We start from the raw sequence: 16104 nt of genomic DNA on the forward strand, positions 1-16104 counted from the left end.
CGAAATAAGAGGTAGTTTCGGCCATGAAGTCATCATCCGTTAGGCGATGGCGGTGATGGTCTGATAGACAAGTTCTAGAACCGGCGAAACCAAAGATCCAGGAGCCGATTTGACCCTTGCTATGGACAATATTAATATAGACTTCAAGGGTCCATTGGGTGCTCGATGGGCTTTCCATTCCAAGGGTCTGGGGCTTGGCCAATCATGTGCCCGTGGCTGCGGCGAATCACCGGAATCTCTGGAGAAACGTCAAGCCTCTTCCTCATCATTTCCCATTCTCTTCTGAGTCTAGCCTCAATGGCCCTTTTTCCCTGCGGGGGAAATCTAGGGTTAAAGAATCCGAGTCGCATTAATCCAATCATTTCTGCTTTCTCTGTGAGATTCGCTGTTTTGGCCGTCGAGGCGAACCTTCGTTGGGGGGAGACCCTTCCCATGGTATCCCTTGTCCTTACAACGTCTGGCCTCAAGAGGCAAATTACACTACCTTCTTTCACCATGAATTGTGTTGTATGGCTACTGCTAGATTGATCCATCTGCCATCTGTTTCTTGCGGTATTTTATGTTAAAGCTCGTTCCATTTCATGGTCATAGAGCAGCATATCTTGATTCTTACAAAGTTTCTCCTATACTTTGCTCAAGTAAACTGCAAGTTACACGTCCACCCTGTCTGATCACTACTCTGCCAATATAGCTTCACCTCGACCATGAATTGGCGGGGAACCTATTCTTGACACATAGAAACTGTCAATAGCCGTGTGTACAACAATCGATGACCATGGCAGCGGTTGAGAAGGCCTTCTGGACTGCTGCAGCCGGTTTGGAAGCTGCCTTACCACCTAAGGTTGATACTGCCCGCTCTGTGCAGCCGTTGATTTCGCCGACGGAGGAGATGTACCACATCCTTTTTCAGCTACCAGGAGAGCCAAGCGACGCAAAGGTAGCTTTTGAGAAACAGCTTGAGGCCTTCGTTGGTCATATTGGATTTCTCGAAAATAGTGCACTGCAGCAGGGCGACATATCGCCTCCGCATTCAGAAACAGAAAATGATTATTCACCGCGGTCTACACAGTCCCTGGAGTGCACCAGGAGGGTCAAAAGTCCCTCACCTCGTAAGCGGAAGTTTGAATGGTACGTGCACACCGATCCCTAGCAAGCTGCCATATTGCAGCCCTAATCTAGAGGATAGGCTAGATGACATACAAATCAGTCGCCCTGTGAATACTAGCTCTGAGAATGAGTTTGCAAGTGAGGATCATTATTCTCTCGTGAAAAGGGCACTTGATGAGCAGAGGGAAGAAATCAGACTTCCGAGGGAAGTCGTCTCTAGCCTTTTCTGTGAATTGCTTCGTCACCGTGCAGCAAATAAACACCCAGATCATGAGGTAGACCTCCGGAAACACCAACAGATGAATAAAGCATTTCAGACGGCATTACAGGAGATCGCAAAGGTCATCACTAAAGTTGCCAATGGGGACCTCTCCACGAAAGTTCCAATCCACCCATTAGAAATGGACTCAGACATCATCACGTTCAAAGTCACGATGAACGCCATGCTTGACCAGCTCCGGGTTTTCGCCAGTGAGGTGTCCAGAGTAGCGTGGGAGGTGGGAACCGAGGGCATTCTCGGTGGCCAGGCCCAAGTGTCTGGGATGCACGGCGTTTGGCGAGAAGTCACTGACAATGTTAACACCATGGCTTTGAACCTTACCAATCAGGTCCGGGAAATTGCAGTGGTCACTACTGCGGTGGCGCATGGGGATTTAAGCAAGAAGATCGAACGTCCTGCCAAAGGCGAAATCTTCCTGTTGCAGAATACGTTCAACACCATGGTAGACCAGCTCCGTACTTTTGCCACTGAGGTTATCCGTGTCGCCCGTGACGTGGGTATCGAAGGCGTCCTTGGCGGGCAAGCACGCGTATACGGTACTCAAGGGATGTGGAACGAGCTTACAACCAATGTCAACGCAATGGCCAATAACCTGACAATGCAGGTACGGGACATTGCAACCGTGACTACTGCCGTTGCAAATGGTGACCTCACTCAGAAGGTCCGGGCAGACTGCAAGGGAGAGATACTGGCTCTGAAAAATATTATCAACTCAATGGTTGACCAGCTCCGCCAATTCGCCCAGGAGGTGACGAAGATTGCCCGAGAAGTCGGTACGGACGGTGTTTTAGGAGGTCAGGCGACCGTTCACGGGGTTGAAGGGGTCTGGAAGGACCTAACAGAGAGTGTTAACAGGATGGCGATGAACCTTACAAATCAAGTTCGAGAGATTGCGGACGTGACAACCGCTGTTGCTCGGGGCGACCTGAGCAAGCGTATCACTGCTAATGTAAACGGAGAAATCCTGAGTCTCAAGGACACTATCAATGGGATGGTTGGTCAACTGAATCAGTTTGCCTCCGAGGTATGTAAAGTGGCTCGTGAGGTTGGTGTTGATGGAACCCTAGGGGGCCAGGCCGTTGTCGCCAATGTTGAGGGAGAGTGGAAAGCCTTGACAGACAATGTCAATATGATGGCCGACAATCTTACCTCGCAGGTTCGAGCGTTTGGACAAATCACCAATGCCGCCACTGATGGCGACTTCAGTAAACTGATTACCGTCAGTGCGTCAGGCGAAATGGACGAACTGAAGCAAAAGATCAATAAAATGATCTCCAACCTACGCGACAGCATCCAGAGGAATACTGCAGCCCGAGAGGCAGCTGAATTAGCCAACCAGAGTAAATCAGAGTTCTTGGCAAATATGAGCCATGAGATTCGGACGCCCATGAACGGTATTATTGGCATGACTCAACTGGCACTTGACACCGACGATCTCCCTCCCCCTACCCGAGAGATGTTAAACGTGGTCCATAATCTAGGAAATAGCCTCCTTGTGATTATTGATGATATTCTTGATATCTCAAAGATCGAAGCCAACCACATGAAGATTGAGGCTGTTCCTTTCAGTCTGGGGCAAACGGTTTTCAAGGCCCTAAAAATTCTTGCTGTCGAGGCGAGTGAAAGAAGCCTCCATCTTACATACCATATCAACAATTCTGTCCGGGACTATGTGATTGGGGATGCTTTCCGGTTGAGGCAGATCATTTTAAATCTGATCGGGAACGCCATTAAATTCACCGAGACGGGTCAGATTCAGCTTACCATCAAGGAGGCAACGCCAATATGTCCTACCGGCAAGTATATGCTCGAGTTTTCTGTCTCAGATACTGGGATTGGCATCGACAAAAGCAAGTTGGATCTGATATTCGACAAGTTTCAACAGGCCGATGGCTCCATGACAAGGAAGTTTGGCGGTACTGGTCTTGGCTTGTCAATTTCGAAGAAGTTGGTCAACCTAATGGGAGGAGATATATGGGTTACCTCGGCTGTGGGTGTCGGAAGCACTTTCCATTTCACCTGCGCGTTTACATCCTTAGATCCTCCTGTCAAGGACATTGCCAAGTATGTTATACCATATAAATGCTGTCGCGTATTATTCGTTGAAGAAGTCCATGGCCACTGCAATGAGGACCCGCGGACAATTCAACAGATGTTACAAGAGATGGGCCTCGACGTGGATGTCGTGAAGCTTGAGGATGGTACTCCGCCAGAAACTGTGATTCAACACGGCAAAGAGCTCCGCCGGCAATCACAATACGATGTCTTGATTGCCCAGACGATAGACTCTGTCTCTCATCTGAGAGATTTCGACCAATTCAAGACCCTTCCTGCTGTACTGGTGTGTCCAGTGGTTTCAGTGCCCATGAAGTCCGCTTTAGATCTGGGCATCACATCCTACGTAACAACACCTTGTCGTCCGATCGAATTAGCCAATGGCATCCTTCCGGCTTTGGAAGGTCGGCCTTCACGCAGTTCCTCAGAAAAGACACACCCCTTGGTCATTTTGCTTGCCGAGGACAACGAGGTGAATCAAAAGGTAGCTCTTAAAGTAATGCAAAAGTATCACCATAACGTGACAGTTGTGTCTAACGGGCAAGAAGCTCTAGATGAGTTTCGCCATAAACAGTACGATGTGATCTTGATGGATGTACAGATGCCGGTTATGGGTGGATTCGAGTCAACTATTAGAATCCGGGAGTACGAAAGGCTCCATACACTTCCACACACACCAATTATTGCCCTGACGGCTCATGCAATGTTCGGTGATCGTGAAAAATGCATTGCAGCGGGAATGGATGACTACCTTCCCAAGCCGCTCAACCAGACACAAATGATGGAAATGATTCACAAACATGCTGCGCTTCGAGATGCTCTATGCTAATTTTGGCTACTATCCCACTTTTTTCCCATGGCCCATCATCTCTTCATCAGTATGTCCCAAACTTACTTGTCATTGTTCCCCTTTAAGCCAATAATTCTTACGTGCCATGACTGAATAGTGGCTGTTTGATGATCCTATTCTAGTTCACGTTTCTCGCTCGTTTGAAAGCCTTGCACTTCCTTTTTCGCTTTACTAAGATCGAATTTCTTACAACTCCAGAGCTGTATATAGTCCTTTGTCGTCACACAATTTGGTAGGGGGAGGACACTCTTCACCCGGCCCTCTTGTATCCCACCTAGTGACTTTGGGATTGTAGCAGTACTGTCAAACCCTAATAAAATGACCTGCATCTCAGGAAATATGCCTTCACGAGATCTACATTCATTGAAATTCTATCTAGGAGCTGTCATGAGTTAACAGCATACAGGCCGTGATGCATTTACCTGATTCTCCGTATTTGGCGAAGTCAATGATAATGGTATCGTTAAGGTCCTTGAAGCCCAGCTTCTTATACAATACATATCCATCTTCAGATGACTCTAGCCAGATCGGAAGGTTATGGGTCGCTGCTTTCTCAAGCCCCCTTTCCATGAGCTTTGTGCCAATTCCCTTCCCTTGGTATTCTGGGATGACAACAAGGACTTGGAGGTCTGGGCCAACTATTAGTTCCAGTATAAGACACTTCAAGAGCAAAATGGAACCAGAAGCTAGAGTATGGGTTAAAAAAAAGAAAAAGCATAACTTACACGCGGCAGGCTTTCCGCCAACCCACTTCTCTCGTCTCGAGATCACCGCTTGGAAGTATTCCATGAAGGTCTCGGGGTTAATGGCTGACTCAGGCGGCGAGCTATGTTCCTTCGCGAAAGCCTTAGCCCCTGCTAAATGAGACTCAGGATCGAGGTAGAAGTTCCACCAAGACCAGCCCACAATCTGATTAGTGCTGTTGTCGACGGCTTTCACAAATAGTCCTGTTTTGTCACTAGCGATAAGTTCCGAGAGATAGCTCGTAAATCCCTTCATGTTCTCCTCTGTCGGAAGGCCAAACATGAGATCAAAGAGCGTGTTGTTGGGGAAGGCGTCGGAGTGAACGCGAGATAGTATTGGCGCATCTTCTGGCAATGCGGGAAGGAGAGAGATTGTTGATAGACTGGGCATTTTTGTTTATGGTGGTTGAAGTCCTTGGTCGAACAATGAAGGTCAATCTTGGGGTAAAGAATAGCGAGTTCTCTTACTAGTCTCCTTGATACAATTTATGTTATATGGTTCATGGTCCCACGCCAAGGGAGGGTTACATGCAATAATTTCCTAATTGGGACGCCGACGGGATTGTCGGCGATAGCCTACCACTCATTCTCCCTACTCCACTTGATATTATGATTCACATAGTCGCGAGGCGAATACGAGCCTGCTTGGGTTCCCTTTGGCGTATCAAGAGACTAGAAAACTAATCACTCCACATCCTCTTCAACACACTCCTTGTCAAAATCCTCCCCTACCACGGCCCTCAGTTCGGCGTTAATCTTCAGGAGGAATTCAACTTCTGCTTTGAGCGACGCTATATCAATTAGCTCCAGCTCATGGACCTAGCCAGTTAGGATGGATACTTCTACTCTAATCGATCGTACTTAACTTCTTCCTGTCTTGTCATGTCTGCGATGCGCTTTCTTTGCTTCTTCAGCTTCGCGTCCTTAGAGATCTTGGCTTTGTCGTCGCGATAGCGTGTGAGTATAACACATTGACTGGCCATATTGTTGTCGGTCTAGAGGCTATTGAGCTGGGGTTATTCTCATCGATTGTGAGGCCGGGCTTACCGGGATGGTAATTGGTTTTGCTAAAAGGGATTATTTAGTCCAGATGGTGAGATGGTCGGGACTAGGTCTGCACATTTGTGTGCAAATGTTTGTGGCAAGCTTGTAATGAGTGTCTCTGGGGTTGAACTTGAGAGGTTTAAGGCTCATGAGAGTGTAAGGTCGTAGTCAAGGAAAAGAAAAAAAGCTGTTAGACCTGGGGTGTTTGACAATACCCACAGGACAACACGATAGATCACGAACAATTATTTGATAGCTCTACCCTTCTATCTAATATCTATCAGCTTGGAGCCTTCTTAATCTTTCTATAGGCTTCAATCCTAACTTGTAGTTAACAACCTTTCGTACATCCCACAGGTTCTTGAATATACTTTACGATCGCCTTCACCCGATGCCAAAATGACTTCAAATGATTATATTACTGGTAGAATCCAGGTATATACACATTACATATACATCCAATGTACATAGATTCTACCAAATCAAGTAAGCCCGAGTTACAGTAGCCCTCTCTTCCTAAATATACCTCAAATTGCTATACAAGTCATCGTAGTTCCAGAAGCGTTCCATTTCCACTGGAGCTTATCAACCTTAAAAGGTTTTCTGCGAGAGAAATTCTCTTGAAGAACTACCGGACCCCATCAGACGAACCGATTACTATCAAAGCAACTCCAAAACCCTCACTGAAAAGCTCACCAGAAGAAGAAAATCCCATAAATGCACAGTACCAACCACAAATATGGACCCCCTACCCAAAATCTCCATCCTGCTCCCCTAGTCCTCCCCATAACCGCCATCGAAACCCCCAATCCTACCCGGCTGGAACCCCGATCCCTTCATCCTCCGCGTGAACAACGTATCCTACCTCGCAACATCCTCCTCCGAATACATCCCCGGAATCCCAATCTACAAATCCGCAGACCGAAGCACTTGGTCCCTCCACTTCCATGCCCTATCCCGGCCCGACCAACTAATGCTCTACGGAACACCAAATGACGCCGGTAAGTCCGGACCCCCATCTTTAAAGTTACCATCCTCCAAACCAAGCAAGATCCTAGCCCCAAATCCAAAAACCCTGGGCCCCATCGCTCACCCACACAAACAATACCTTCCTACCTAACAACCATGACCCCCTGGACATACGATCCGGTCTCTAAAGCCTAGCTACGCCTCATATGGGTCTCATCTCCTGATCTGATTACCCGGTGCGAACCCATCTGGGCAGAGCCATGAGGTGTAGATCCGTCCCTATTTTAGGATCCTGTGTCTGGAAATGTATATTTGAACTTGATGGCACCGCCTAGCAAGTAGACCGGGCTTTGGGGTATCTACCAGTTCCAGGTTGATCTGGGGACGGTGAAATGTGTAGAGTACCGGAAGTTGTGGAATAGAATGACGAAGCGCGATACGCGGGCTAGACCGGAGGATCCGAAGATGTTTAATAGAGGGGAGTGGTATCATTCGGTTATTGTGGAGGGTATGGTTTGCTTTCCCCCTTTTTCCTTTATAGATGTACATGGAAGGGAGGGGTTTATGAACTAAACTGGAATATTGCAGTGGGGGCTGATGATATGCACCGGGCGAATATCGCCCGCTCACGATCGCTGGAGGGTCTATGGACGCTTGCGCCGGGAAATCCGGTTCTATTTAATGGTGCGTATGGGTTTGATAATCTGACTGTGTAGTCGACGGGGACATGCGAGTATTTTTGAGGCTCCGCAGGGCGAGTGGTATGCTGTTTATTTAGCTAGGATGAAGGTTAATGGGTCGTCGCAGTTGAGGGGGGAGACCTTTCTTTCCCCTATGGTGTGGGAAGATGGGTGACCTGCTGTTAACGGGAGGAGGCGGTTCTACTGAGTGAGTCGTTTGGTGATGTGCCTGATCAACGGGGTCCCGTGTCTTGAGTTGATTCGCTTGAGGGGCTAGTGCTTGGTGATGGGCGGTATCATATTCGTACGCCCTATACGGAGAACTTTGTTGTTCTTGGGAATGAGAACGGGGGTAGTCTTCTGACCGAATTGGTATTCGCTAAGTGATAGAGATGTTCCGGTGGCTGTTTCGCGCAGGCAGAAGTCGCTGAATATGACCTTTAGTACGGATTTGCTTCCCATTGCTGGTGGGCTTCGGCAGACTGAAACGGTGGGAATAAGTGTCTATTTGAATGAGTTTCAACATCAGGATATTGGGGTTCGGGGATATGTGAACGCTACCGGGACTTGTGTTTATACTGAGTTGTTGAAGAATGGGACGAATGACGTATGGCATGGCGCTTTGATCTTTGATAGAAGTGCGCTGTTGACACCGACAGTATAGCCAAGTGAGGCTCGATATGTCGACTATAGATGGCCTTGTTCTACATATTCGAACTGAGCCACTGTATTACTATTTTGGATATCATGGGCCCAACGCGCCAGTGCACTAAGTGATGTCTATTGAGTCCAAGTAGCTAGCTCTTGCACCACCAGGCTAGCTTGTGTTTGCAGGGGCCAATTTCGCCCTCTTTGCTAGTGGAAATGGGTGGCCGTGGTCTATTCGAGGACCTGAAGTTGGCTTTGGAAATGTCTGAGAGACGTACTACGAGAAGGACATTCCTGATTACGATCGATGGGAGTATGTAGGGGCGTGCCTCCAGGCTGTTGCTTGCACTCTACGCAGTACTAAATATTTAAACTGTCTATCTTACTTCGATTGGCTGATGCAGCCAAAGGCCCATTAAAAGCCCAAGCCATTAGGTAAGACACCTGGGCCAATGCAGTTTATCAAACCTATTCAAACTGGATAAAAAGCATAAGCGTTCGGTATATGAACATAACGAACTACCAGAGTACATGTTCATGTCACCCCAACCTATCAACTAGGAACGAACTATATACAACATCTGCCAATCAGCAGAGTACGTGCGGTATCATATCACATTTAGCACTTCAACTCGATGGCTATTACAAGTTAGCAAATGCATGGTACATATTCATTCGTATTTGGAATGCTTACCATTGGCGTACAGAGCATACGAGTCAGCGTTGTTCAAAGCGTCCTTAGCACTGAGCTGTGTGGCGGCATCATAGCCGTAGCCCAAGTCCTCGGTGCCAGGCTGATAAACACCAGGGGCGTGGGTGAACTCATGAAGAGAGGTGGTAGCCTGATCCTGGGCGTGGCACTTCTGAGCCAAGGGGGGAAGCTCGGAGTAGTAGATGTCGCAGTTAGCGATCTCATTCTTCGATGGCAGAGTGTAGGCGAGAACGTTCGGCTCGCAGTACCCATAGGGGTCGTTGCAGTGATAGGTTGTAGAGCCACCGGAGGTGGAACTAGCCTCCTTAGCGACCGCACGCAGGCGCTCAGCAACGGTCGTCCGGGTCTCCTTGTCCGTAGTCTTGAAGTACTCCTTGAACTTAGATTCGTCACCAGACTCGGCAGCCTCGGCAGCCTGGTTGGCTAGCTTGGCAGCGTTAGAAAGAGCCGTGGTTAACGCAGACTCCGAGTCACCCTTGCAGTCAGCAACCTTAGTGCGACGAGTAAGCTGCGACAGCGCTTTGGTCACCTTGGCTGCCTTGACGCCGTCAACGTTGACGGTCAAGTCGTTAGACTTGTAGGGGATGTAGCCGGTGACCTTTCCGTCCACAACAATGGGAACAAATCCGTGGCTGCGGATGGACACGGGGCCGCCATTGGCGAGATCACTGGTTGAGGCGATATCAAACTCATCCTCTAGGGTCTCTCCGGCACCGAGAGAGGTGATGGCCTCCTTGGTGATGCCACTGGACCTAAGACGGCGCTTGATTCCTTCAAACTGAACTTCATCGTCTGTATAATTGTCAATAAGAGCCATTGGTAGTTCCTAGCGTATAGAAGGGGAGCCTACCTCCACGGAAGACGGAAACCTTCTTGACAGGGCCGGCGTCCTTGAAGAAGTTCAGATGAACGAAGGACACTTCCTCACTGCCAGTGTTCTTGACGACTGCCTTCACACGAGTGTTGTCAATCTGGGTCAGCTTGACCTCAAGAGAAGGCGACGAGTTCTCAACAACCGGCGCCGACACAGCGGTCGAAGCCAACGCAAAGATAGCAGTTGAAAGAGCAGTAACACGCATTCTGGCGGTTTTGTGAAGGAAGGGCTAGGTTGTGAGGAAAGATTTGAAGTGAGTTTGATACTGAAGAAGCTGAGTTGCCTGGAATTCAAGGTGAAAAGCCGATGGACAACAAGGCCTTTTATAGTCCTGCCTCCCTCTTCCTTGGTGGCCGTTATTATCGCCATTATGCACCTCTTGAAACCTCACCACGGGTACGGCCCCGATATCCCTCGCTGTAAAGAGAAGGTAGTACCCGAAGCTGTAATCACTAATATCAGGGATCTCTTGGCAAATGTGAAATTCGACCTCATGTCTCTCAAGTTAGAGGATCGCGATCATGAGAGAAGCCTTTTTCCCCAACCCTAAACTTATTTCGAGACTTGGCCCGGCGGAGCCCGGGAGTATATGTGTTGTCCATTTCAGTATATGATCTACTGTCTCTCCACCGATAAGGATGGGGCCGTTGGATCTGGCCACAAAAGACCACCTTTTAGCGACTATGCCGCCGGTCTCCCGAGTCTTGGCTGTAGTCTCGTTCTTTGGACATGTTCCCGTCACGGTCAAGATCTTCAGGCAACGATAATCGGAAGCCATGGACATACGGAGTATATACGGAGTCAAAAGACCTATGATCGTGGTGTTAGTCAAAGGCGCCCTAGTCTCGGAATAAGCAACGCCAAAATGCTTAGCGCACGGCCACCACGGGATGATTCATCGAGAAATGCTACCCAAGGGTTTCTAGCTAATTGCAATTAAATTGCTAGGCAGAAGCCCTGCATATTTCGGATGTAGGGATTCCCTTGCCCATAAATCAATAATCATGGGAATACCCCTCATAGCGACACCACGCCACGCAGACTTGGCCGGACATTTCTCCTGCGATCATTGGTGCGGATATAAAATGACACGCCGATCATTTGTCTTGGGTTTCATCGGGACTGCCGTGATGACATTTAATTGAAACGTGTGCTGGGCTTGCCTTGCGTAGGTGGCGAATCGATGGCTGAGATATATCTGACCAACTGAGAAGTGCCGCTCCTTCTCTCATGCACCCCATATGATACCTTGTACTTTCTCCACGTCGCCCACTTTCTGCTCCTCTAATTTGCTTCTTGCGAGTCTTCAGTTCCGACAACAATGATGGGTGCGGCTGTAGCGCTTCAAGTCCTTCTCGCGCCGCAGTTGGTTTCCATAGAACAATCACCATCCCAGCAGGCGGCTATCTCCGTCAAAGCGTCAATCGAAAACCCTTCAAATGTGCCGGTAACTATGCTCAAGTGGGGCACCCCGTTCGATCCTAAAGCCGGCATTCTCGGAGTTTTCAATGTTCAGGATGAGACAGATGGTCAGGCTGTGCCCCTCGACACTATCAAGATCTCCCGCAAGCTGCCTCCTGCTGCGGACGACCTCCTTGAGATCTCCCCACAGAGTACAGTGGACACTGTCGTCACCCTGCCGCCCATGCCTCTCATGGCAGAACATAATTTCTCGATTCGTGCCCAGGGAAGATGGCATGCAGTGTGGGAATCACCTGTGAGCGATGTCGATGGTGCCAAGCTTGAACAGCTATCAGACGCGAAACGGGGGGACTTCGAGTCAAACACCGTTCAGTTCCAAGTCAAATGAGTGCTATCAGGCATTTGCTCTTGCTGTGAAATGAACTATATGTACTGCTCGTTACGCCTTTCTCGTTATTCGATGCTCAGTCAAACACAGGTTAAATGAATCATTATTCTTGTATTATATCCAAAATACATAGTCAAACGTTAGACAGATCTTAAGCCATGCTGGATAGTGAGACCCCTAACCCTTGCGCTCGCATTTGCGCTCCTCTCCGATGATATATATCGAGACCATCATTAAATCGCTCAATGATTAAGAAATCCCATGTTTTTGTTTTCTATGTTCACTCTATCGTGCATTATATATCGGCTACTCAAGCTTATTCCGCTCAGTCACTCTAGAAAAGCGTGATACCTCGGAGGACGACTTGACACTATGTGCGGTGCTTACAGCATGAAACGAGAAGTCAAGTTCGCCAACCAACTTCTTCACGTCCCTATTACCTTGATCAGTGATTGTAGCTCTATAATGTTGACTTCTTCACTTACTTCATAAGTCTTTCCACATCACCACCAATACACCTAGTGGAGATTTGTAGTACCGCAAAGGTGGCGAACCCCGGCTCTGCAATATGCTTTACATTCAGAATATCCTTATCCATCGCTTCCAGTCTTTTAGAAAAGCTGTACGGTCTTGGTGTCTTGAGATATGGGGGAAGAGGTCTGCGATCTGTGATGCTAGCCGAGAGAAGACACAGCACAGTTGTGATCTCGTGGGTTGTAACACCCGCACTGGCAACAAGTCGCTTGAAGTCATGGAGCCAGGCAGAGTTGGATTCCTCATCGTCACCAATTTGTAATAATGTGTCAGAGGCATACCCCAGAAGACTAAGGTAGCTCACGATACTAGTCAAACAGTTAGTTGGCTGAACATGAGGAGGCAATGAAGTACCCACTTTTCGATGCATGCTATTATAGAATCATACTGCTTTTTTGGGAACCGACCTCCGATCGGTACCTCCCACTTGAGGAATTCGGAGTACGTGCGAAGACCATTCAGCATCAGCATCTGCTTCGAAAACACTTGGTTCCGTGACTTCAAAAGTCTGCGCCCGGCTGAGGTCTTCAGTGCCATATCACCAGCCTCACCACGCACCCTTGCCGAAACAGTCTCGTGGATAATTGAATAGTAATTAGCAAGGAGGTACAAAGAAGCACCTAGGCTTTGGCGCAGCACGGAGTGCTCCGATATAGGATAGGGAAAGAACGTCCAGAAAAACGACACTGCGATACCGCCCGTGACGGTTGCCAGTCGATATGGCGCAAGGAGATAGATAGGGTAAAACTGCTGTCCGTTCGATGTTGCGACTTGCTCACCAATTTTGCGAACCTGTAGTTCATAGCCGACTATCATAGATGTTGAGATGATGGTTATTATGCCAATAATACGGAAGCGAAACAGCTTGATTGGCACGTAGAAGACGCAGGTGAGAAATATAAAGAAGAAAACAATTATCCCAGGGGTCTCTTTGCCCGGAATATACCAGCTTAGGAAGCTGAGGACCATAGCTAATACAGTACCAAAGATACGGAGCACGAAGCCAAATATGCTCTGTCCTGATGTAGGGGACATACTGAGGTTGACCATGATCATGGCCCAGATAAAGCGTTGCTTTATGAAAAAGGTCTGGGTATCGCTAAGGAGACCAACAATGGCGATAGTCATGGTGGCACACGCGACCCGAAAGCCGTACGCGGACTCTTTTGTGCGGAACATCGCGGGGATAAGCCTGACCTTGTCGCCTATCTTTTGGAAGGTGGTCTCTGGCGGGAGGTGTTCTGGATCCTTCCTGTGTTTGTATGCTTCACCCAATTGGAGAACGTGGTTCTGCGTGTTGATGTCGCCCATATTGTCATCTTCGTGTGAGTCACCAGCCTTGAGCAAGCTTGTGGCCCATTTTCGCAAACGCTTCCAGCCTGGTATAATGAGATGGCGCCTCGAGAGCTTTCCACTGTCCCGTTTTTCGTCCGCAAACTTCACAAAATCTAAAACCATCTGACCGGTTGAGCTGAGCAACTGCTCCATCTATTGAATAGTCAATACCTGGTGCCAGACAGGAATCAAGGGCAAGATGCCTACATAGAGAAACAGGTACAATTGTCGCTGACTGCGCTCTCGGCCAATAAATGGATCACCATAGCTGATGTCCTCCATATCTTCTGTGGGGCGATCGAAGAAGTCTTTAGGCAGTTTGATTCCCTTCTCTTCACTCCAGGTTCGAAGGGCTATCCGCTTAGCAACCTTGAAATCACGAAGTCTCTGTTCAAGATTGGCCGCGAAATTCTGGTCGCCTGGAGATGGAACTGCTGAAGCCTCGATATCCTCGGCACCACTTGATGGCGTGGTACCATTTGCGGCAGTGGCTGTCTTCTTTGGTGGCTTTGCCAGCTTCAAGACAAATGACACATGCTGTAGGCCCTCGTCGATTGCCTGGATCATGGACTTGAACGGGTCATGTACTGCCCGCATGATATCGTTCCATTCTTGGACAACACGATGGCGTACCAGATCCGGTATATCAGTTGCGGTTGGATCGATCGGCGAGTTCCACTTGTTGTATTCTGATAGACGCTGGAATAGGTCTACAGTAAAGCTGAGGCCCACTACCGGGATCATGACTTGTCGGAGGTTTCGAAAGACCGCCTGGAGGTCATCAGGACCAAGGTTGCCAAATGCAATCTCACGCTTCGCGAAGGTCAAGTCTCCGTGAAGCTTACCATGGATCTCGGTAATCTTTTGCACCGCTGTCCGGATAGCCTGTGCTTCAGGACTGTATACCTTACCTTCCTTGGTGATTTTCTCCACCTTTGAATCATAGGTTTCCGCCCTACCAAACATGTCGTCTTCTTCCAGAGACTGGAAGTACTTAGTATGCGCCTGAAGAGCCCCGCGCAAGCATCCAATATAGCCAGTCATCTGTTTGAATACAACCTTTCGGGAAGTGACAGGATAGATGAATAAACATACGCCAGTGGACAGTGCCAAGCCAATCAGGCACGTCTCGAGCAATTTCGTTACCATGACTATAGCAGCCGTCATAGTCGTCATGCGCGCAGCATAACTGAAAGTTACGTTGGCGACAATCGAGTAAATAATAACCGGGAACTGGAACTGCTGGTACTTGGCCCGGAATGAGTGGACGACGTATATCTGAAAAAACAGCCAAACTCCGCTGATGGCAGAGGCAGAAGAGTTGTACGGTGCGGTTACGATGCTAGCGCCTGCACTAGACGTCACCTCAGTGTGCTGTCGTGCCTTTACACAGGAGTACATCATGAGCAGGGTAACTGCGGATGCAACACACACGGCCAATACGTCAAGGACCATCATCTGGATGAACTTGGCGCGGGGCATGATAGAAAAGCCCAGCACCGATATGATGGCCATGAGGTATCCAACTGTGTTGTATTCGGACGCCACAGTGTCTGCTTGAAAACTGGTCGATGTTAGCTCGCCCGCCAGGCTCAATCTCTTCTAGAACCGGTCTTACATCGCTAGGGCAATTGTCGGCGGAATGGCGCCTCTGTACATTCATTAGCGCAATGCATATAATAGCTATCAGGGGCCATACTTCATCATCAGGAGTAGGGTCGGCATATCAATTCCCAGGCTACTCCATCCTGCTTTTAATTTTGCCGGAAGGCTCTTTTTTTGCTTCTCAGGTTTTACCTCAGGCTCTTCTGGCAACGGCCATTGCGAGTCCTCCGAACTGGGTCGCGACGACATGTTGAGTCGCGGTGTCGTCGTGCTCTGCCGGGCGGCCTCTATTTTCTTTCCCAGTCACTCAACTTTTGCTCATGAAGGATGCCGATCAAAAACCCCTCCTCGACCGTCCGTCCTATGTCACGTGATCTAGGTGTGACAAAGAGTTGTGTTCTTTTCTTCGCGCCGGCTATGGACAACGTCTTCAGTCCAGGCAGGCAGGAATGAGTGGACAGTTTCGACACATGACAGGGGAAGTTAACGCGCCAGGGTGAAAGCCAAAAAATTCATGTTCTTCTATGTGGGGGGTGGAATGAGGACTTAAGCCAAGACGAGAAGGCAGAGGATCGGCGCCGAGAATATTCTCGTTCTGTGAACGGTGAAGATGTTGACCCCACATACAGCGACCTCGGGAAGTCTGGGGAAGGGAAGAGCAGGCTGGGGCTGCGTCATTGTACAGATCGAAGCTTTTTCGACTCCAATCCAATTGTTCCGGGCACGTGAGGAGCACCTCACAAACACCTGTTCTGTGTGGATTCTATTCTCGAATAGGATTATTAAGGGCCTTCAATGAGTCCCGTCTGTGTTACCTACAGGCCAAGTGATCTACTGCCAATACTCAAATAGGCAATA

General features: G+C 48.7%; 5 protein-coding genes across 5 annotated transcripts; 2 read left to right on the top strand and 3 right to left on the bottom strand.

Annotated features, from left to right (window-relative positions):
* The first annotated feature begins 203 nt into the window (after positions 1-203).
* Positions 204-4651, top strand: BDW43DRAFT_269562 (uncharacterized protein). Its single transcript, XM_032041249.1, has 2 exons — positions 204-1128; positions 1187-4651. Exons 1-2 carry the CDS (start codon positions 770-772, stop codon positions 4269-4271), a joined length of 3444 nt encoding a protein of 1147 aa, XP_031902609.1. The 5' UTR covers positions 204-769; the 3' UTR covers positions 4272-4651.
* On the bottom strand, positions 4632-5468 carry BDW43DRAFT_269563 (GNAT family N-acetyltransferase). Its single transcript, XM_032041250.1, has 2 exons — positions 5018-5468; positions 4632-4921 (listed from the first exon to the last, which is right to left on the bottom strand). The coding sequence occupies exons 1-2, from the start codon at positions 5424-5426 to the stop codon at positions 4668-4670; spliced, it is 663 nt and encodes a 220-aa protein (XP_031902610.1). The 5' UTR covers positions 5427-5468; the 3' UTR covers positions 4632-4667.
* A 3056-nt stretch (positions 5469-8524) lies between these two features.
* BDW43DRAFT_269564 (neutral protease 2) lies at positions 8525-10895 on the bottom strand. The gene is made up of 3 exons (XM_032041251.1): positions 9939-10895; positions 9071-9880; positions 8525-9015 (listed from the first exon to the last, which is right to left on the bottom strand). The coding sequence occupies exons 1-3, from the start codon at positions 10165-10167 to the stop codon at positions 8996-8998; spliced, it is 1059 nt and encodes a 352-aa protein (XP_031902611.1). The 5' UTR covers positions 10168-10895; the 3' UTR covers positions 8525-8995.
* Positions 10896-10999: 104 nt separating this feature from the next.
* BDW43DRAFT_26073 (uncharacterized protein) lies at positions 11000-12013 on the top strand. The gene is made up of 2 exons (XM_032040236.1): positions 11000-11175; positions 11273-12013. The coding sequence occupies exon 2, from the start codon at positions 11284-11286 to the stop codon at positions 11770-11772; it is 489 nt and encodes a 162-aa protein (XP_031902612.1). The 5' UTR covers positions 11000-11175; positions 11273-11283; the 3' UTR covers positions 11773-12013.
* Positions 12014-12078: 65 nt separating this feature from the next.
* On the bottom strand, positions 12079-15495 carry BDW43DRAFT_298798 (uncharacterized protein; the record flags this gene model as incomplete). Its single annotated transcript, XM_032044617.1, has 5 exons — positions 12079-12205; positions 12258-12614; positions 12665-13794; positions 13849-15205; positions 15341-15495. 5 exons carry the CDS (start codon positions 15493-15495, stop codon positions 12079-12081), a joined length of 3126 nt encoding a protein of 1041 aa, XP_031902613.1.
* Positions 15496-16104: the final 609 nt, after the last annotated feature.

Source organism: Aspergillus alliaceus (assembly GCF_009176365.1).
Source record: "Aspergillus alliaceus strain CBS 536.65 unplaced genomic scaffold BDW43scaffold_11, whole genome shotgun sequence".
NCBI lineage: Eukaryota > Fungi > Ascomycota > Eurotiomycetes > Eurotiales > Aspergillaceae > Aspergillus > Aspergillus alliaceus.